The 22,077-nt window shown below is 40.5% G+C and overlaps 1 protein-coding gene across 1 annotated transcript in view; it reads left to right on the top strand.

Moving 5' to 3' along the window:
• Positions 1-19,657, top strand: part of KLHL20 (kelch like family member 20) — a 71,613-nt gene extending 51,956 nt beyond the window's left edge. The window contains exons 9-12 of the mRNA XM_045452875.1: positions 3,452-3,585; positions 4,614-4,822; positions 13,675-13,781; positions 17,965-19,657. Of these exons, the coding sequence (XP_045308831.1) occupies positions 3,452-3,585; positions 4,614-4,822; positions 13,675-13,781; positions 17,965-18,049 (535 nt within the window). The 3' untranslated portion in view covers positions 18,050-19,657. The remainder of the gene's footprint in view (positions 1-3,451; positions 3,586-4,613; positions 4,823-13,674; positions 13,782-17,964) is intronic.
• Positions 19,658-22,077: the final 2,420 nt, after the last annotated feature.

Raw genomic sequence — 22,077 nt, 5'->3', positions numbered from 1 at the left:
TAAAAAGAGACTTTAAAAAAACTACAGGATAATGGTTCTCTTGTGTGGAGGAAGGCATTGAGTTTGGAAAGGGATACATCCAAAGGGCTTCCAGTATGGCAGACAAACTTATTTTTCTTGACCTGGGTAGTGGGCTTTCCTTGTAATATCTCATTAAACTATACATTTGTTTCATGTGGCTTTCTAAATCGATGTTTTATTTTACAATAAAAAGTTTTAAGAATTATGCAAAGACTTCAGCTTCCAAGTAGAATGCAGTAAATAGTGACAGCCATCACTCCCACTGCAACAACTAGGGGAAAATGAGAGCACAAATACACTTTTTTAGGGGCTCCTGTGTGGCTCAGTTCGTTAGGAGCCCAACTCTTGATTTCAGCTCAGGTTGTGACCTCACAGTTCGTGAGTTCAAGCCCCACATCAGGCTTCGTGTTGTCAGCGCAGAGCCTGCTTGGGATTCTCTCCCTCTCTCTTTGCCCCTCTCCTGCTCATACTCTCTCACTCACTTGCTCTCTCTCAAAATAAATAAACTTAAATATATATATGTGTGTGTGTGTGTGTGTGTGTGTGTGTGTGTGTGTATACACACATGTATATACATACATATATATGTGTATGTATATACATACATATATATATGTGTATATATATATATGTATGTATATATATGTTTGGGTTTTTTTTAAACATCAGAGACATGTGAAAGTAACAAGGACTAGATGAACTAAAATTCTACTGAAGAGGAAGCCCATTTATGTGAGCTGAGATCATCAGCTATTTTCTTCCCTGGGGGCATTGCCAAGTATGAAGGGTTGAATATTGCACTTGTCTTAGGCCAAAGGATTCTCCTGGAAGAGAGGTATATCAGTAGAACTTTTAACAGTCATGCAGGTTGACATGACAGATTGGAATCTAGGACAATTCTAAACATACTGCTGTTTTTCCCCATGAGATGTTTTCTGAATGCTAGGATAGCTCAGTCTCGAGGGAACCAGGGTGAGTGAAATCTCATGCAACCTACCAGTGCTTAGAAGATAAAGCCCTGCTGTGGGGAGGGGCTTACAACAAATACATGACAGCTTTCATCCTTGAGACATTTGAAAATAGAGGTGGACAGAGTCTAACAAAAGCTCAATTCCTGATTGGACTGAGGCAATCAATATTTCACCCTACCTGCCTAATACAGGGAAGAGTGAATCCACTGCAGGCGGTGTGGGAATGAGAGGGTAATACCAATTTCACCTTCTAGGATTCCATTCCTTTATAATGTGCAGCATACAATAAAAAATTATGAAACATCTGAAGAAACAGAAAAATATGGCCAATAGCTGAGAGAAAAAAAATAGAAGCAGACGTTGAAGTGATCCACATTTAGAGTTAACAGAAAAAAACTTTAAGTATAATAAATACATTAAATAAAATAGAGGATAAGATTAAAACTGGGTAAAAAGTTGGAGAATTTAAATATAGAATTGGAATCTAAAAATAATATGTGTTCTACAACTGAAGAATACAATCTCTAAAATTAAGAACTCAATGAAATAAGATTAACTAGACACAGTAGAAATAGACACAGCAGAAGACCGAGTTAATGAACTCAAAGACAGATTAATAGAAAATACCGAAACAGAGGAAGAACAGAGAAAACAGCATGGAAAGAACAGACTCTCATGTGTCCCAGACACTCATGGGACACAGTCTAACATACATGTAACTGCAGTCCCAGAAAAAGAGAGATAATAGCAGGAGCAATATTTGGAGACAGAATTTTTGGCTGAGAATTTTCCAAAAGTGATGAACCATAAACTGTATTCAAAGTGCATGAACTCCAGGAAACCTTCACTCACTAACCATAACCTTTCTCCAGGGCCTGCATTCTCCAGCATTTATATTTCTGCTTCTTTCATCTGTATTAGTTACCGCAATCTCAGAATCTGTTTGGAGGTTTCTCCTTTGAGAACATACTCCATCTCCCTCTCTTGCTTCTTAAGAGTGAGGTCTATTTTTAGTACCCTTTATTTTATTTTATATTTCCTGCAATATTGATATAGTTTGCTATACAGTACTTAAATATACTAACAGAATTTCCTACCCATGTAATAAAATGTCAGCACTATTCCGATTTTTATCATATTTACTTCTGAACACTAGTAATTTATCAATCAGGACCCCCTGAGGAAAACCGAAGCTATATCAGTTATTTGACTACAAGGAATGTTCAAAAATTGGCCAGCAGATATTGAAGGGCTGAAAGAAGTGAAAAGAAGACACCAAAGTAACTGTAGGAACCCAGATCTGGGAATGCAAAGGAGAGAGATCAGAGTTACGGGAGCCTAGAAGCCTAGAGGACAGATCCCACAGAGCCAGAGCCGTCGGCACCCAGGGAGCTGGTGCTCTGAAAGCTGTGACCCTTCTCCATGAAGGGTTCTCTTGCTGGCTATTTTTGGAAGATTGTATTTTCCAAAGATGGTTACAATACCTGCCATTTCACATGCTCTTCATATAATTTGACTTTGACACTCTTCTTACTGAGAGGTGGGATTTATGTTTCCTCCCTTGATTCTAGGTCGCCTTGCAAGAACCCCAACAGTGGCAGTATTTGACTCCTGGGGCTAGGTCATAAAAGGTGATACATCTTTCACTTGGATCTCTTGGGGCACCTTTGAGGCCTTGAGCTGCTTGAGGTTGCCATGCTGAGAGGAAGCCCAGATGAGCCGACGTGGAGAGACCCTGAGGCTACTTGGAGAGATGCCTGGCCAGCCCCTAGCTGCCTTAGCATTCTGCCCTTCCAGCCTCAGCCCCAGCCTGAGAGCAGCCAGACACCTGAGCCAGAACTTCCCTGTGAGGCCCTTCCCAAATTCCTGACTCATGGAAACAGGAGAGTTAATAAAATTATTTTTGAATCCCTAAGTTTGGGGGTGACTTGCACAGCTGTGGTACTCTTACCTCAGGAGCTCAGAGGAGGTGCCTCACAGAGCCATGACTAAGACCTCCAAGAGGCACAACAAGGCTAGTTTTAGAAATGCCAGGAAAAGGCTAGAAGCTGCAATTCGCTGGTTCCGTCAGAGCGAAAGGGCCTTTGCTGAGACAAGGTTGACAGGGTTGGCAAACACACAGAAAGGAGCCTGTCCCTTCTCCTGCCCTGGACTTCCAGCGTCTGGTCCTTCCTCTCAGCACAATCTAACAGAGAGCCAGCTTGGCTGAGGAGAAATGCTCTTTTCAGAGTTCTAGCCCTAGCATCACAAGGCAGAGTATAGGAAACAGCTGAATAACAGACACAGGCACAAACTCTAAGATTTCTCTTCCTAATAACCAAGTAAAATATGTTAGATTCTCGCTGTGCATGTGACCATAGCATGTATCCAACATATCTTCAGCATGGTTTCACATCTTATGAAAAAGGCCTCACTTAATCAAAACAGGCGTGCAGTCTTTGGTTTCTCCCTCACTGCAGGTATGATCCAAAGGAAAACAAATGGACTCGAGTGGCTTCTATGAGCACCAGAAGACTAGGCGTGGCCGTGGCTGTGTTAGGAGGGTTCTTATATGCCGTAGGTGGCTCTGATGGGACATCTCCACTCAACACAGGTGAGTCCCTTCCAAGGTCAATGTGGTTCCCCCAAAGCAGCATATTCCTCAGGAGAGTCACCCTACAAAAAAGTATAAAAATCCAGGTGATCCTATAATTTTAAATTACAAATATAAATTACAAAATTTAAATAATTTATATAATAATATATTTATTTAAATAATTGAAAATTATTTGCCCCCTAAAAGAGTACAACTCTCAGCTCTTCGTCAGCTCCTTCTGCAGCCATAGTGTTCTGTATTCCCCAAATATTTCTTTCTCCTTTCTCTTTGCAAGCTTTGGAATTTATAATGAATAAAAGAACTGTTTTCCCAATAGGATTATTTCCCTGCCCCACCCCCAACCATCTCTCCTTAAAAACCAAAACAAACAAACCTGTATTATAATCTAAGAATAAATAAAAACTTACAGCTGTAAGCTGGTTTATGTGTTAGTCCTCTCTCTTTAGAGATAATGGATATTTTTGCCCAAGGATATTGTTAGTGTGGCACCCGCATCAGATTCATTGTCACTTATCTTGTCTTCTGCTTATAGTGCAGTAAGAATACAGGCAAAGGGGTATGAGAGCACAGAAGCTGTCTGATCATGACAATAAATTAGTAGTATGGAATGGTGCCTACAGGTCTTACAGTCCGGTCTCCTCATTTAAAGATAAGGTGGGGGCGCCTGGGTGGCTCAGTCAGTTAGGTGTCCGGCTCTTGATCTCAGCTCGGGTCATGAGTTCAGGCCCCAAGTTGGGCTCCATGCTAGGCGTGAAAACTACTTAAAAAAAAAAGGATAAGGTGAGGCCATGAGTCATATTGTCAGAACTAGAACTGAGGCACCTTTCCACCATACCATACCCAAACCAAGCCCGTCCCTGATGAGATTATATTGGTATTGTGGAAAGATATACAAGTCCGTCTCAGAAGCAAAAATCAGATTGTGTATCAAAAATATGTGTTATCACAAAATTTTAATGGCTATGAGGAAAACTAGAGGTGAGAAGAAATGGTTGAATGGTCACTTACTACTTTTCCCCCTACAGTGGAGCGCTACAATCCTCAGGAAAACAGATGGCACACCATAGCCCCTATGGGGACCCGGAGGAAACACCTAGGCTGTGCAGTGTATCAGGACATGATCTATGCCGTAGGAGGTAGAGATGATACTACAGAGCTTAGCAGCGCTGAGAGATACAACCCCAGAACTAACCAGTGGTCTCCAGTGGTGGCTATGACATCCCGCCGTAGTGGAGTAAGTGCCTCGCTACTGAAAACTTGGGGAAAAAGCACCAAGAGACGGTTGTGTGGGAGAGCTCTGATCTGTAAAATACCGGGACAGTAAGGAGGTGCACTATTTAGGCAAAACAACCCCTGCTGCTTTTGTACTGGAAAAAAAAGTAATTTCTCTTAATTGCTGTTATCTCTGGTGGTTAAATATCTCAGTCAATTATATCTTTAATGATAGAATTATTCTTTGTGATTTATCTTTCATCAGTTGTTTTCCTAAAAGACATTGCCCTATCTTATCCACTACCTTATCTAACTTCACCCATATTCATCCCTCTCAATTAGAGCTAAATATTCCTAACTAATTTCTAACTAGTTTCTAGGTAATATTCTAAGTAGTTGGCACACCAATTCAAATGTTGAGGCAGAAACATACCTGGCCCCACCACCAGTCCCCACAGATAGGTTTGAGTCTATCCCATCTGTAGTCTAGACCTGGTCAGGCTGACCTATGTCAAGTTCTAGACCATGGATGACCTGTGACTACACGAGACTTTCAGGGTGAAGTACAGAATTCATCCATCCTAGGACGTTTGCTTCAGAGGGAACTGTAATCCATAAACCACTGATTGTCTCAAGAGTCCATCGATGTCGGACAACAGGTGGGAAAAGCCAGCAGTAGTTAAAGAGTCCATGATGTGAGGATAGAAGGGAGTAAATTCTGGTTCGCACAATCAGGGAATACCACTGGTAGGCATCGGCAGGTCAAAGCATTCCCATGCCTGTGGCTCTTTATTACGGGTGGCTAACAGCTTCTTAGTCACACTCCTATTGTTCTCACTGCTACATTCTGATGATTTAGCAAATATTTATTTGTTTATTTGTTTAAATTTACATCCAAGTTAACATATAATGCAACAATGATTTCAGGAGTAGATTCCTTAATGCCCCTTACCCTTTTAGCCCATCCCCCCTCTCACAACCCCTCCAGCAACTCTCTGTTTGTTCTCTATATTTAAGACTCTCTTATGTTTTGTCCCCCTCCCTGTTTTTATATTATTTTTGCTTCCCTTCCCTTATGTTAATCTGTTCTGTGTCTTTTTTTTTTTTTTAATTTATTTATTTATTTATTTATTTATTTTTTATTTTTTATAATATATGAAATTTATTGTCCAAATTGGTTTCCATAAAACACCCAGTGCTCATCCCAAAAGGTGCCCTCCTCAATACCCATCACCCACCCTCTCCTCCCTCCCACCCCCCATCAACCCTCAGTTTGTTCTCAGTTTTAAACAGTCTCTTATGCTTTGGCTCTCTCCCACTCTAACCTCTTTTTTTTTTTTTTTTTTTTTCCTTTTTTCCTCCCCCTCCCCCATGGGTTCCTGTTACGTTTCTCAGGGTCCACATAAGAGTGAAACCATATGGTATCTGTCTTTCTCTGTATGGCTTATTTCACTTAGCATCACACTCTCCAGTTCCATCCACGTTGCTACAAAAGGCCATATTTCATTTTTTCTCATTGCCACGTAGTATTCCATTGTGTATATAAACCACAATTTCTTTATCCATTCATCAGTTGATGGACATTTAGGCTCTTTCCATAATTTGGCTATTGTTGAGAGTGCTGCTATGAACATTGGGGTACAAGTGCCCCTATGCATCAGTACTCCTGTATCCCTTGGATAAATTCCCAGCAGTGCTATTGCTGGGTCATAGGGTAGGTCTATTTTTAATTTTCTGAGGAACCTCCACACTGTTTTCCAGAGCGGCTGCACCAATTTGCATTCCCACCAACAGTGCAAGAGGGTTCCCGTTTCTCCACATCCTCGCCAGCATCTATAGTCTCCTGATTTGTTCATTTTGGCCACTCTGACTGGCGTGAGGTGATACCTGAGTGTGGTTTTGATTTGTATTTCCCTGATAAGGAGCGACGCTGAACATCTTTTCATGTGCCTGTTGGCCATCCGGATGTCTTCTTTAGAGAAGTGTCTATTCATGTTTTCTGCCCATTTCTTCACTGGGTTATTTGTTTTTCGGGTGTGGAGTTTGGTGAGCTCTTTATAGATTCTGGATACTAGCCCTTTGTCCGAGATGTCATTTGCAAATATCTTTTCCCATTCCGTTGGTTGCCTTTTAGTTTTGTTGGTTGTTTCCTTTGCTGTGCAGAAGCTTTTTATCTTCATAAGGTCCCAGTAATTCACTTTTGCTTTTAATTCCCTTGCCTTTGGGGATGTGTCGAGTAAGAGATTGCTACGGCTGAGGTCAGAGAGGTCTTTTCCTGCTTTCTCCTCTAAGGTTTTGATGGTTTCCTGTCTCACATTCAGGTCCTTTATCCATTTTGAGTTTATTTTTGTGAATGGTGTGAGAAAGTGGTCTAGTTTCAACCTTCTGCATGTTGCTGTCCAGTTCTCCCAGCACCATTTGTTAAAGAGGCTGTCTTTTTTCCATTGGATGTTCTTTCCTGCTTTGTCAAAGATGAGTTGGCCATACGTTTGTGGGTCTAGTTCTGGGGTTTCTATTCTATTCCATTGGTCTATGTGTCTGTTTTTGTGCCAATACCATGCTGTCTTGATGATGACAGCTTTGTAGTAGAGGCTAAAGTCTGGGATTGTGATGCCTCCTGCTTTGGTCTTCTTCTTCAAAATTCCTTTGGCTATTCGGGGCCTTTTGTGGTTCCATATGAATTTTAGGATTGCTTGTTCTAGTTTCGAGAAGAATGCTGGTGCAATTTTGATTGGGATTGCATTGAATGTGTAGATAGCTTTGGGTAGTATTGACATTTTGACAATATTTATTTTTCCAATCCATGAGCAGGGAATGTCTTTCCATTTCTTTAAATCTTCTTCAATTTCCTTTGTAAGCTTTCTATAGTTTTCAGCATACAGATCCTTTACATCTTTGGTTAGATTTATTCCTAGGTATTTTATGCTTCTTGGTGCAATTGTGAATGGGATCAGTTTCTTTATTTGTCTTTCTGTTGCTTCATTGTTAGTGTATAAGAATGCAACTGATTTCTGTACATTGATTTTGTATCCTGCAACTTTGCTGAATTCATGTATCAATTCTAGCAGACTTTTGGTGGAGTCTATCGGATTTTCCATGTATAATATCATGTCATCTGCAAAGAGCGAAAGCTTGACTTCATCTTTGCCAATTTTGATGCCTTTGATTTCCTTTTGTTGTCTGATTGCTGATGCTAGAACTTCCAGCACTATGTTAAACAACAGCGGTGAGAGTGGGCATCCCTGTCGTGTTCCTGATCTCAGGGAAAAAGCTCTCAGTTTTTCCCCGTTGAGGATGATGTTAGCTGTGGGCTTTTCATAAATGGCTTTTATGATCTTTAAGTATGTTCCTTCTATCCCGACTTTCTCAAGGGTTTTTATTAAGAAAGGGTGCTGGATTTTGTCAAAGGCCTTTTCTGCATCGATTGACAGGATCATATGGTTCTTCTCTTTTTTTTTGTTAATGTGATGTATCACGTTGATTGATTTGCGAATGTTGAACCAGCCCTGCATCCCAGGAATGAATCCCACTTGATCATGGTGAATAATTCTTTTTATATGCCATTGAATTCGATTTGCTAGTATCTTATTGAGAATTTTTGCATCCGTATTCATCAGGGATATTGGCCGGTTGTTCTCTTTTTTTACTGGGTCTCTATCTGGTTTAGGAATCAAAGTAATACTGGCTTCATAGAATGAGTCTGGAAGTTTTCCTTCCCTTTCTATTTCTTGGAATAGCTTGAGAAGGATAGGTATTATCTCTGCTTTAAACGTCTGGTAGAACTCCCCTGGGAAGCCATCTGGTCCTGGACTCTTATTTGTTGGGAGATTTTTAATAACCGATTCAATTTCTTTGCTGGTTATGGGTCTGTTCAAGCTTTCTATTTCCTCCTGGTTGAGTTTTGGAAGAGTGTGGGTGTTCAGGAATTTGTCCATTTCTTCCAGGTTGTCCAATTTGTTGGCATATAATTTTTCATAGTATTCCCTGATAATTGTTTGTATCTCTGAGGGATTGGTTGTAATAATTCCATTTTCATTCATGGTTTTATCTATTTGGGTCATCTCCCTTTTCTTTTTGAGAAGCCTGGCTAGAGGTTTGTCAATTTTGTTTATTTTTTCAAAAAACCAACTCTTGGTTTCGTTGATCTGCTCTACAGTTTTTTTAGACTCTATGTTGTTTATTTCTGCTCTGATCTTTATTATTTCTCTTCTTCTGCTGGGTTTAGGCTGCCTTTGCTGTTCTGCTTCCATTTCCTTTAGGTGTGCTGTTAGATTTTGTATTTGGGATTTTTCTTGTTTCTTGAGATAGGCCTGGATTGCAATGTATTTTCCTCTCAGGACTGCCTTCGCTGCGTCCCAAAGCGTTTGGATTGTTGTATTTCCATTTTCGTTTGTTTCCATATATTTTTTTATTTCTTCTCTAATTGCCTGGTTGACCCACTCATTCGTTAGTAGGGTGCTCTTTAACCTCCATGCTTTTGGAGGTTTTCCAGACTTTTTTCTGTGGTTGATTTCAAGCTTCATAGCATTGTGGTCTGAAAGTATGCATGGTATAATTTCAATTCTGGTAAACTTATGGAGGGCTGTTTTGTGACCCAGTATATGATCTATCTTGGAGAATGTTTCATGTGCACTCGAGAAGAAAGTATATTCTGTTGCTTTGGGATGCAGAGTTCTATATATATCTGTCAAGTCCATCTGATCCAATGTCTCATTCAGGGCCCTTGTTTCTTTACTGACCGTGTGTCTAGATGATCTATCCATTTCTGTAAGTGGGGTGTTAAAGTCCCCTGCAATTACCACATTCTTATCAATAAGGTTGCTTATGTTTATGAGTAGTTGTTTTATATATTTGGGGGCTCCGGTATTCGGCGCATAGACATTTATAATTGTTAGCTCTTCCTGATGGATAGACCCTGTAACTATTATATAATGTCCTTCTTCATCTCTTGTTACAGCCTTTAATTTAAAGTCTAGTTTGTCTGATATAAGTATGGCTACTCCAGCTTTCTTTTGGCTTCCAGTAGCATGATAAATAGTTCTCCATCCCCTCACTCTCAATCTAAAGGTGTCCTCAGGTCTAAAATGAGTCTCTTGTAGACAGCAAATAGATGGGTCTTGTTTTTTTATCCATTCTGATACCCTATGTCTTTTGGTTGGCGCATTTAATCCATTTACATTCAGTGTTATTATAGAAAGATATGGGTTTAGAGTCATTGTGATGTCTGTATGTTTTATGCTTGTAGTGATGTCTCTGGTATTTTGTCTCACAGGGTCCCCCTTAGGATCTCTTGTAGGGCTGGTTTAGTGGTGACAAATTCCTTCAGTTTTTGTTTGTTTGGGAAGACCTTTATCTCTCCTTCTATTCTAAATGACAGACTTGCTGGATAAAGGATTCTCGGCTGCATATTTTTTCTGTCTAGCACACTGAAAATCTCGTGCCAATTCTTTCTGGCCTGCCAAGTTTCAAAAGAGAGATCAGTCACGAGTCTCATAGGTCTCCCTTTATATGTGAGGGCACGTTTACCCCTTGCTGCTTTCAGAATTTTCTCTTTATCCTTGTATTTTGCCAGTTTCACTATGATATGTCGTGCAGAAGATCGATTCAGGTTCCGTCTGAAGGGAGTTCTCTGTGCCTCTTGGATTTCAATGCCTTTTTCCTTCCCCAGTTCAGGGAAGTTCTCAGCTATTATTTCTTCAAGTACCCCTTCAGCACCTTTCCCTCTCTCTTCCTCCTCTGGGATACCAATTATGCGTATATTATTTCTTTTTAGTGCATCACTTAGTTCTCTAATTTTCCCCTCATACTCCTGGATTTTTTTATCTCTCTTTTTCTCAGCTTCCTCTTTTTCCATAACTTTATCTTCTAGTTCACCTATTCTCTCCTCTGCCTCTTCAATCCGAGCTGTGGTGGTCTCCATTTTGTTTTGCATTTCATTTAAAGCGTTTTTCAGCTCCTCATGACTGTTCCTTAGTCCCTTGATCTCTGTAGCAAGGGATTCTCTGCTGTCCTGTATACTGTTTTCAAGCCCGGCGATTAATTTTATGACTATTATTCTAAATTCACTTTCTGTTATATTATTTAAATCCTTTTTGATCAGCTCATTAGCTGTTGTTATTTCCTGGAGATTCTTCTGAGGGGAATTCTTCCGCTTGGTCATTTTGGATAGTCCCTGGCGTGGTGAGGACCTGCAGGGCACTTCCCCTGTGCTGTGGTGTATAACTGGAGTTGGTGGGCGGGGCCGCACTCCGACCTGATGTCTGCCCCCGGCCCACCGCTGGGGCCACAGTCCGACTGGTGTGTGCCTTCTCTTCCCCTCTCCTAGGGGCAGGATTCACTGTGGGGTGGCGTGGCCCGTTTGGGCTACTTGCACACTGCCAGGCTTGTGATGCTGGGGATCTGGCGTATTAGCTGGGGTGGGTAGGCAAGGTGCACAGGGGCAGGAGGGGCAGGCTTAGCTCGCTTCTCCTTAGGTGATCCACTTCAGGAGGGGCCCTGTGGCAGCGGGAGGGAGTCAGATCCGCTGCCGTTGGTTTGGCTCCGCAGAAGCACAGAGTTGGGTGTTTGCGCGGAGCGAGGAAGTTCCCTGGCAGGAACTGGTTCTCTTTGGGATTTTGGCTGGGGGATGGGCGGGGGAGATGGCACTGGCGAGCGCCTTTGTTCCCCACCAAACTGAGCTCTGTCGTCCGGGGGCTCAGCAGCTCTCCCTCCCTTTGTCCTCCAGCCTTCCCGCTTTCTGAGCAGAGCTGTTAACTTATGACCTCCCAGACGCTAAGTCGCGCTTGCTGTCGGAACACAGTCCGTCAGGCCCCTCCGCTTTTGCAGGCCAGACTCCGGGGCTCTGCTTGGCCGGCGAGCCGCCCCTCCGCCCCGGCTCCCTCCCGCCAGTCCGTGGAGCGCGCACCGCCTCGCCGCCCTTCCTACCCTCTTCCGTGGGCCTCTCGTCTGCGCTTGGCTCCGGTGACTCCGTTCTGCTAATCCTCTGGCGGTTTTCTGGGTTATTTAGGCAGGTGTAGGTGGAATCTAATTGATCAGCAGGACGCGCGGTGAGCCCAGCGTCCTCCTACGCCGCCATCTTCCTGGAATCTCTGTTCTGTGTCTTAAAGTCCTAATATGAGTGAAGTCTTATGATTTTTGTCTTTCTCTGACTGACTAATTTCACTTAGCATAATACCCTGTAGTTCCATCCACATAGTTGCAAATGGCAAGATTTCATTCTTTTTGATTGCCACGTAATATTCCATTGTATATACATACCACATTTTCTTTATCCATTCATCCATCGATGGACACTTGGGCTCTTTCCATAATTTGTCTATTGTTGACAGTGCTGCTATAAACATGGGGGTGCATGTGTCCCTTCAAAACAGCACACCTGTATCCCTTGGATAAATACCTAAGAGTGCAATTGCTGGGTTGTAGGATAGTTCTATTTTTAATTTTTTGAGGAACCTCCATACTATTTTCCAGAGTGGCTGTACCAGTTTTTAGCAAATATTTATTAAGTGCTTACCGTGTGCTAGGAAAGCAAAAATGAGTGTGATGACTCATCAAGGAGCTCCCAATTTAGTGAAGGAACTTGAGATGTTTACAGCTAACTATAAAAAAAATTATAGTAACAGCACGTGCATTATAGGAAAACATGGGAGAATATGCTTAATGTGTTTAGGGCAGTGAAGAGACTTACCAGAGAAAGTCACATGTAAACTAGGCCATAAAAGAAGAAAAAGATTCTCTAAAAGAGGGAGAGAAAACACCAGCCAAGGAACAATGTGCAAAAGTATGGAGGTGTGCATATGTGGATCTTGAGAAACTTAACAGAAGACCATGAGGGAAGGGAAGGGGAAAAAATAGTTACAAACAGAGAGGGAGGGAGACAAACCATAAGAGACTCTTAAATACAGAGAACAAACTGAGGGTGGATGAGGGGGTGGGGGAGAAGGGAAAGTGGGTGATGGGCATTGAGGAGGGCACTTGTTGGGATGAGCACTGGGTGTCGTATAGGTAAGCGGTGAACCACGGGAATCTACCCCAAAACCCAAAAGCACACTTTACACACTGTATGTTAGCCAATTCGACAATAAATTATATTTGTTTAAAAAAAGAAAATACTTTAAAGACAATGAAATTAAAAAAAAACAAACTGAGGGTTGATGGAGGGAGGTGGGTGAGAAATGGGCTAGATGGGTGATGGGTATTAAGGAGGGCACCTGTTGTGATGAGCACTGGGTGTTGTATGGAAGTGATGAATCACTGAATTCTACTTCTGAAACCAATATGTAAACCAACTAAAATTTAAATTAAAAAAAGAAGAAAAAAATCTTAAAAAAAAAAAAAAAAAAGTATGGAGGTGTGAAAACGTGTGGTATTTTCTGGGACCAGCAGTTAAATCAGTATTATTACAACATAGGGCACATAAGGAGGTGAGGCTAGAATGGGCTCTTATGGGTTTCTGGAGGGCCCAAACAACATAATAAGGACTTTAAACTTAGGTGGTAGAGAGGCTTCGTTTTTAGAGGAGAGTGACAGCATGGGTATTTTAAACAGAATTTTAGTGGCAATTTCGGTAGTGGATTAGAACAGGCAGATACCAGAAAAGTGAGAGCCCTTTGGAGGTTCCTACTCCCAGTGTTGCTTTTCTAAAATTTTTAAAAATCTGTTTTTGACTCCGTGTAAATACTTTAATTGAATATATAATTTTATTGTTCCAACAATGTAGTAGATTTTTGCCATTACTTTTTTCTCTGTATTCAAGTAAGCCATAATATAAGGCCTTAAAAAATATCTTTTAGTAAAGATTTATGTAGAAACTAGTGTAAATTTTCCCAGTGATTCTCTGGCTTCTTCAGCAGCCACTATGTTTTGGTCCTACAGGTTGGCCTGGCAGTGGTGAATGGGCAGCTCATGGCTGTAGGAGGCTTCGATGGCACAACGTACTTGAAGACCATTGAAGTTTTTGATCCTGATGCAAATACATGGAGGTAACGTTTAAGCTACATTGCAGATCACCTCACTGCTGACTGGAAAATCATGAGCATAAGGTTGCCCGTGACCGTCAGAATCGGGCTGGTCAGTACATTGAGAAGTGCTTTTGTGGTACTAGGAAGAGAGCTCCAAGTTACCCCTATTTGATGGCTTATTTTGACTTCATTGCTCGAAAGTGGCTGACATCTTACAAAATCTTCTCTTTAGTAACTGTCCAGTTTTAAAATAGAATGGCAAACACAGAAAGAAAGTCTCCTCTCTAGCTTCGTCGTGTGCAGCTGAGGAAAGTGAGGCACTGAGAAATGAAATGAACAAGTTAGCGACAGAGTTAAAATTGGAACTTAGATCTTTCACTCCTAATCTGTCACAATGTTTTGGTGTTCTTGTAGGTAGCTTTATACCCAGGAAAAACAAATTGCAGTTACTTTTAAAAAATTATAGTTTATTTCATTTTTAAGCTGATGGTTTTCTTTAAGCTTTTAAAATCTTTTTTTTTTTTATTTTTTTAACGTTTATTTATTATTGAGAGATGGAAAGACACAGAGCGTGAGCAGGGGAGGAGTAGAGAGAGGGGGAGACACAGAATCCGAAGCAGGCTCCAGGCTCTGAGCTGTCAGCACAGAGCCCGACGCGGGGCTCAAACTCACAAACTGCAAGATCATGACCTGAGCCGCAATCGGTCGCTTAACCAACTGAGCAACCCAGGCGCCCCTACTTTCATTTTGTTTTAATATAATTTGTTGTCAAGTTGGCTAACATACAGTGTATACAGTGTGCTCTTGGTTTTGGGGGTAGATTCCCGTGATTCATTGCTAACATACAACACCCAGTGCTCATCCCAACAAGTGCTTTCCTCAATGCCCATCACCCATTTTCCCCTCTCCCCGCCCCCTGACCCCCATCTACCCTCTGTTCTCTGTATTTAAGAGTGTCATACAGTTTGCATCCCTCTCTGTTTGAAACTATTTTTCCCCTTCCCTTCCCCCATGGTCTTCTGTTAAGTTTCTCAAGTTCCACATATGAGTGAAAACATGGTATCTGTCTTTCTCTGACTGACTTCACTTAGCATAATATTCTACAATTCCATCCATGTTGTTGCAAATGGCAAGTGGGGGCATCTGGATGACTCAGTCGGTTAAGTGACCAACTCTTGATTTCGGCTTGGGTCATGATCTCATGGTCATGGGATCGAGCCCTGCATTGGCATGGAGCCTGCTTGGGATTCATATTCTCTCTCTCTCTCTCTCTCTCTCTCAAAATAAGTAAATAAATTTTAAAAATTAATTAAAATCTTTTTAAATATATTATTATTCTATTTTAAAGTCTATTAAATTTTAACAGTCACTTTTAGGGAGGAGTCTACATTTTATTGAAGAGATTTAACTATGTTGGGGCGCCTGGGTGGCTCAGTCGGTTGTGCATCCGACTTTGGCTCAGGTCATGATCTCGCAGTTTGTGAGTTCGAGCCCCACGTCAGGCTCTGTGCTGATAGCTGGGAGCCTGGAGCCTGCTTCAGATTCTGTGTCTCCCTCTCTCTCTGCCCCTCCCCCACTTATGCTCTCTCTCAAAAATGAATAAATGTAAAAAAACATTTTTTAAGATTTAACTATGTTAAACTATATAGGATTAACTTTACTTTTAAATCCTTGTCTTAACAATCTTAACAAATCTTTCCTAAGTACTTCTTATAAATTCACATAAATCAGATAACTCATGCATTTATTTTTTCAAAAATTTTTACAAATTTAGCAAAATTCTCTTAAATTTTAAAACAAAATCGTAAGTCCAGATCTTTACTCAAATCACACGTTTTATATTCGATTCACAAAACTAATCTGATAGATGCCTTAATATGCCAGAGTTGCTTAAATATTACAAGAACTTAAAATGTCAAATATATAGTTAATTCTCAAACTTAATACAAAATGTTAATACTATAGGTTGGATGTACCTCCTGTCTATACTTAATTCCAAATATTAGCCTTCTAAGAAAACAGTTTTACCTTCCAAGCAACATGGGTTTTCTTTCTCAATAAATTTGGCTTATTTGCCTAAATACATTTAAGGGAACCACAGATCCCAGTCTGGCCCGGGATGTGAGGCAGCAGACATTCTGAAAGATCTTTTTCATGAACGTGAAAGATAAGCTGAGATCTTTGTAGTCCTTATTCCAAAAGGGTCTGTCTCGTAGTCCATTCCTGCTGCATTCTAAGTAGACATTTTGTAAATTTGAGCCCGTAACTACCCACCCAGATCTTTTCGTCATTCTAGAAGATTCAGTTAATGAATGTACTGAGATCTTTTTATAGTCTTCATGTCTGGGAAAGCCATACTTTTACAGATATTTAAATGACAGGCTTTGGATTCTGCTTCTCTCATGTCTCTGTAAGACTTGGTCACAATACTGAAGTCAGACTAAAAGTCAGATATTGTAGCACTTTGGGCTTCTGCATCACATTTCACAATCTTGGTTCATTAAGTAAAGATAGTATTACTGAGTGAGTGTTCTAGACCCTGGGATACAACAGTGAACAAAACAAACTTCTTTTTTTTTTTTTTTTAATGTTTATTTATTTTTGAGAAAGAGTGCAAGTGGAGGAGGGGCAGAGAGAGAGGGGGACAGAGGATCCGAAGCAGGGCTCGAACTCAATGAACCATGAGATAACGACCTGAGCCAAAGTTCGTTGCTCAACTGACTGAGCCACCCAGGCACCCCAAACAAACTTCTCTGAGACTGGAAGTAACATATCAGGGGTAGAAGCTCTATGGTGACTAGCAAAGGGGGTGGGAGTGTCCAAGGAGGAGTTTCCACTTTAAAATATAGCCTAGCAGGCCTCACTGCAAAGGTAAACATTTTAGCAAAACCCAGTAGAGGTAAGGGAGAGATAGCAGGAGGTTTTTATGAATAGGAGCCCCCTCCCCCCTTGTGGCATATTTTCTTACACACTCCGCTTCCTTTTTTAGTGGAAATTTGAGAAGATAGCCAAATTTTCTTCTGACTGCTTAATCACTATGATCCTATGTAATGACCTGTTTCTCAGTAACTATCACTAAATAGAATTAGTAACATATGACCAAGTAATATTTAGGAAATTCTTAAGAACCATCTTTTGAGAGATTACGATCTCCATTTTTGTCTCAGACTTAAAACCAGTTTTACCTTACAGCTGTAAGGATCTAATCCTCTTTTCCATGGAAATCTGTACTTTTTTTTTTTTTTTTTTTTTTAATTTTTTTTTTTTTTTTTCAACGTTTATTTATTTTTGGGACAGAGAGAGACAGAGCATGAACGGGGGAGGGGCAGAGAGAGAGGGAGACACAGAATCGGAAACGGGCTCCAGGCTCTGAGCCATCAGCCCAGAGCCTGACGTGGGGCTCGAACTCACGGACCGCGAGATCGTGACCTGGCTGAAGTCGGACGCCCAACCGACTGCGCCACCCAGGCGCCCCGAAAATCTGTACTTTTGAAGATGGTCTTGTTCACAAACTCGATGCTGACCTTATTCACTCCTATCCAGGTTTGTTCCATAAAGGAGGAGGCTTGTAAGAAGACATAGAAGACAAAAGGATAAAAATAGTTGCCGTTTAGGCAGAGGGAAGTGTGGGTAGGAAAATCATATAGCCATGGTCAAAATTAGACACAAAAATGTAGAATATATGATTCTATGTAATTGTTCGAAATCAGTTTAGGTGTAAAGTTTTAAAGTCATGATGCGAAATGTGGATACGATGCTCTTATTCTTAAAACAGTATCCTATAAGTGAGACCTTTTCAGCCAGTGTCTTAAATAATTCTGCTACTTGCCAGTGTTCAATTCCAGCTCCTAATCTTTGGAAGAGATGTGTGAAGCGAAATTAGTTGTGCAGGGTGCCTGGGTGTCTCTGTTGGTTAAGCGTCCAACTCTTAATTTCGGCTCAGGTCACGAGATCACAAGTTCATGAGACCGAGCCCTGTGTTGGGCTCAGTGTGGAGCCTGCTTGGGATTCTCCTCTCTCTCCTCACTCTCTGCCCCTCCCTCCCCTGCTCATGCTCTCTCTTCCACTGTGTCAAAATAAACACATTAACTTTTAAAAGAATAAAAATATTAGTTGTGATAGAAAACGTGTTTTATTAACATCTAAGTTATAGAAGAAACAGTGTTTTTTCCACTTTGAAATCTGATTTTATTTTTCTTTGCAGGTTATATGGCGGGATGAATTACCGTCGGCTGGGGGGTGGTGTAGGAGTTATTAAAATGACACATTGTGAATCCCATATATGGTGAACATCTAGAAGACAGTCGTATACGCTCCTCTGTATTCTGAAGAGCTTTGACTTTGGAGCTTTGTACAGCTCAAGAAAACATTAGAACAAATTTTATTCTTTGCCGGTGCCTCAACATATGGAAATATAAATACAGTGAAAGTACTTCAACTGCAAGATGCCACCTTTGCACAAAAATTTTCAATTCTGTGCAGAATATTTATTTTTGGTTTTAATTTATCATAGGTTTTGTTGTTGTTGTTGGGTTTTGTTGTTGTTTCGTCCTGTTTTGCTTCGGATTTAACCTTCCTCCCACTAAAAAAGGAAAAAAAGGATAGGAAAAAAAGGTAAAAAACTCCCAAACAGCAAAAGTTAATTTCTAAGATACTAAGTTTGAAAATACTAATAAGGGGAGAAGGGCTGTACACGATCTAGTTGTTATCGCCAGGCACTCCATCCACCTGGCTCCACTACTTACAAGGACCACCAGTGACAAAGATAGGGATGCAAACTGTATTATTTGGCCATCATCCTTGCACTAAGCACCAGAAGACTTGAAAATATTAAACAAACAAACAGAAAGGAAACACTCATTTTAAATAGTACAACTCAGAAGGAATATTGGATAGATAAAACCAGGACTCAGCCACTAAAGTTTTCATCAGTGGAAGTTTGCATCTTGTTTCCTTCCATACGAACTTGTTTTCCACTATATTTAAAGTCTTTTTTCAAGATAGTATTTTCATAGAATTTCTGATAGCTCCAGAGCTCTGCTCAGTGCCTCTGTAAAAACACTATACAATTCTTATATGCTGTCGAGAATCCTCCGATAGAATCATGTGCTACTCTGCAAGACTTTTTGCTCAAAAATATTACTGACTGAAACAACTTTCCTTCTTGTTTCCTTATTGCTACTAAGGACCAGCAGGGAGAAACGTCTTCTCCCCAGCAGTGAATACTGTTGCGCAATTTACACTTGACGCTCAGGCCCGCTGAGGCTGAGGCTGACCTATAATCACAGCCTCCAAGGGAATGAATTCTTCAGTTCATGTAATAGTACATGCTAATGAGTAAAACTGAGGCATTTTATTAATTAAACCTTGGTTCTTTTATACAAACTATATATCATTATCTTCATTCTATAAAGCCACTGTTAACTACTCTCAAATTGCACTTTCTGGTGAAAAGTTAAAATTTTTAAGGAAAAAAATGATACAAATTTCAGTGGTCAAAGTTTTATCATTGTGTTCATAGAGCAATTTTTTTCAGTGTATTTTGCAGGAAAATCTTTGAATAAGACTTTAACCACAACCAAAAGGAATAACCTTCTCCTCCCTCCCCCAACTACAAAAATGTTTGGCAACTTTGTGTTTACATTTAAAGATCATTTGCACCTTTACAAGGAAAATAACTAAGTATTTGGTAAACAGTTGTTTACATGTATCATTTATGCTTTTTTCTAGCATGTATAACTTTTTTAAATAAAGGTAGTATTTACCATAAAACAAGTTTTGGTTAATGCTTTTTAGTGCTTGTGTCTCTGCTATTTAGTTTCTATATTATTTGTATTTCCTATATGTGAAGTTGTAAGTACTTTCAACCTGAAGGAATAAAGGATTGCCAGCTAGAATTATGAACTTTTATTATATATTTTATATAATAGTATTTTATCACCTAACCTCTAAACTTATTTTCTGGTGGAGCACTCAAGAATTATACACTTTTGAGCCAGAAGGACTCTTAACAGTCATGTGGGCCAAACCCATTTATTTGCTCTAAGAATGAAAACCAAAGAAGTCCTCACAAAGAGTAAATAAATATGGTCAATGAATAGAACCAACATTAACACTTCCCCAAACTCCCACTCCATTTCTCTTTCTACGCCACACTGCTACTCCAAGCCTACTTGAAACAGGGCCTAGAATTAAATATACTAACAGACTTTGACTAAATCTGGTATGTAACATCAAAAAATATAAACACTTTTATGAGATCCTTACAGTACTGTATCAAGTTAGTCTTCAAGACCAAAATCACGTATTTCCCAAGACTCTACTATTGCATAAATTGTAAGAAAAGGAGAGGACTAAGAACAGGAACAAAATCCTAGGGATTAGACTCTCCATAAGTAGCCAAGTTCCCAGTAGGAGCAATTCAGGATCACAGGACAGTGATTCAAGAGCAGAAACCCAGCAACTACAGTACTGGCCAAAGTGTTCACTGGAGCCTAAGGAGTTATTTTTTCCTTCCACTGAAAGTGGTCCAGTTTTATTGAATAATATGTACTTATTATATAAATGACATTGCTATAAAAGAATATTAGCTTATTTGCATAGTGATTTCCACAATTTTACGAAGAATCTTGGAGTTGGGTTGGGCTGGCAATCATCTTCATTTTATTAGTAAGTAAACTGAAGCTTAGAAAGTTAAAAGGACATGGTGGAAGCTGAACCTCAAACCACATCCTGATTCCAAATCCATTGTTCTCTATACCACTCTCCAAACTAGGGGGACGCAGTTTATCTTGTATCCTTCCCTCTCTCTGGACCCAAGAAGAACTGTTGCTTTCTCCATCTCTTCAGCTTTTTCCTTGTTAGAGACACAGTGGCTACTTCTAAGCTCGTCATATGAGGAACCGGAAACTGAAAGTGAAAAGAAATACAAATCATAAATTATCTCAACAGGTGCAAAAAAAAAAAAAAAATGATTTGACAAGATCCAACAGCCATTCATAATAAAAACCCTCAGCAAATTAGGAAGAGAACTTCTTTAATCTGACAAAGGGCATGTATGAAAAACCTACAGCTAACATCATATTTAATAATGAAATATGCTTCCCCACTAAGGAACAATATAAAACTACTCACTTCTATACTGATGCATAGGGGCACTTGTACCCCAATGTTTATAGCAGCACTCTCAACAATAGCCAAATTATGGAAAGAGCCTAAATGTCCATCAACTGATGAATGGATAAAGAAATTGTGGTTTATATACACAATGGAGTACTACATGGCAATGAGAAAGAACGAAATATGGCCCTTTGTAGCAACGTGGATGGAACTGGAGAGTGTGATGCTAGGTGAAATAAGCCATACAGAGAAAGACAGATACCATATGTTTTCACTCTTATGTGGGTCCTGAGAAACTTAACAGAAACCCATGGGGGAGGGGAAGGAAAAAAAAAAAAGAGGTTAGAGTGGGAGAGAGCCAAAGCATAAGAGACTCTTAAAAATTGGGGCGCCTGGGTGGCGCAGTCGGTTAAACGTCTGACTTCAGCCAGGTCACGATCTCGCGGTCCGTGAGTTCGAGCCCCGCGTCGGGCTCTGGGCTGATGGCTCAGAGCCTGGAGCCTGTTTCGGATTCTGTGTCTCCCTCTCTCTCTGCCCCTCCCCCTTTCATGCTCTGTCTCTCTCTGTCGCAAAAATAAATAAACGTTGGCACAAAAACAGACACATAGACCAATGGAATAGAATAGAAACCCCAGAACTAGACTCACAAACGTATGGTCAACTCATCTTTGACAAAGCAGGAAAGAACATCCAATGGAAAAAAGACAGCCTCTTTAACAAATGGTGCTGGGAGAACTGGACAGCAACATGCAGAAGGTTGAAACTAGACCACTTTCTCACACCATTCACAAAAATAAACTCAAAATGGATAAAGGACCTGAATGTGAGACAGGAAACCATCAAAACCTTAGAGGAGAAAGCAGGAAAAGACCTCTCTGACCTCAGCCGTAGCAATCTCTTACTCGACACATCCCCAAAGGCAAGGGAATTAAAAGCAAAAGTGAATTACTGGGACCTTATGAAGATAAAAAGCTTCTGCACAGCAAAGGAAACAACCAACAAAACTAAAAGGCAACCAACGGAATGGGAAAAGATATTTGCAAATGACATCTCGGACAAAGGGCTAGTATCCAGAATCTATAAAGAGCTCACCAAACTCCACACCCGAAAAACAAATAACCCAGTGAAGAAATGGGCAGAAAACATGAATAGACACTTCTCTAAAGAAGACATCCGGATGGCCAACAGGCACATGAAA

The sequence above is a fragment of the Leopardus geoffroyi genome, chromosome C3 (genome assembly GCF_018350155.1).
Source record: "Leopardus geoffroyi isolate Oge1 chromosome C3, O.geoffroyi_Oge1_pat1.0, whole genome shotgun sequence".
Lineage (NCBI taxonomy): Eukaryota > Metazoa > Chordata > Mammalia > Carnivora > Felidae > Leopardus > Leopardus geoffroyi.
This window is presented reverse-complemented; position numbering and strand designations above follow the sequence as displayed.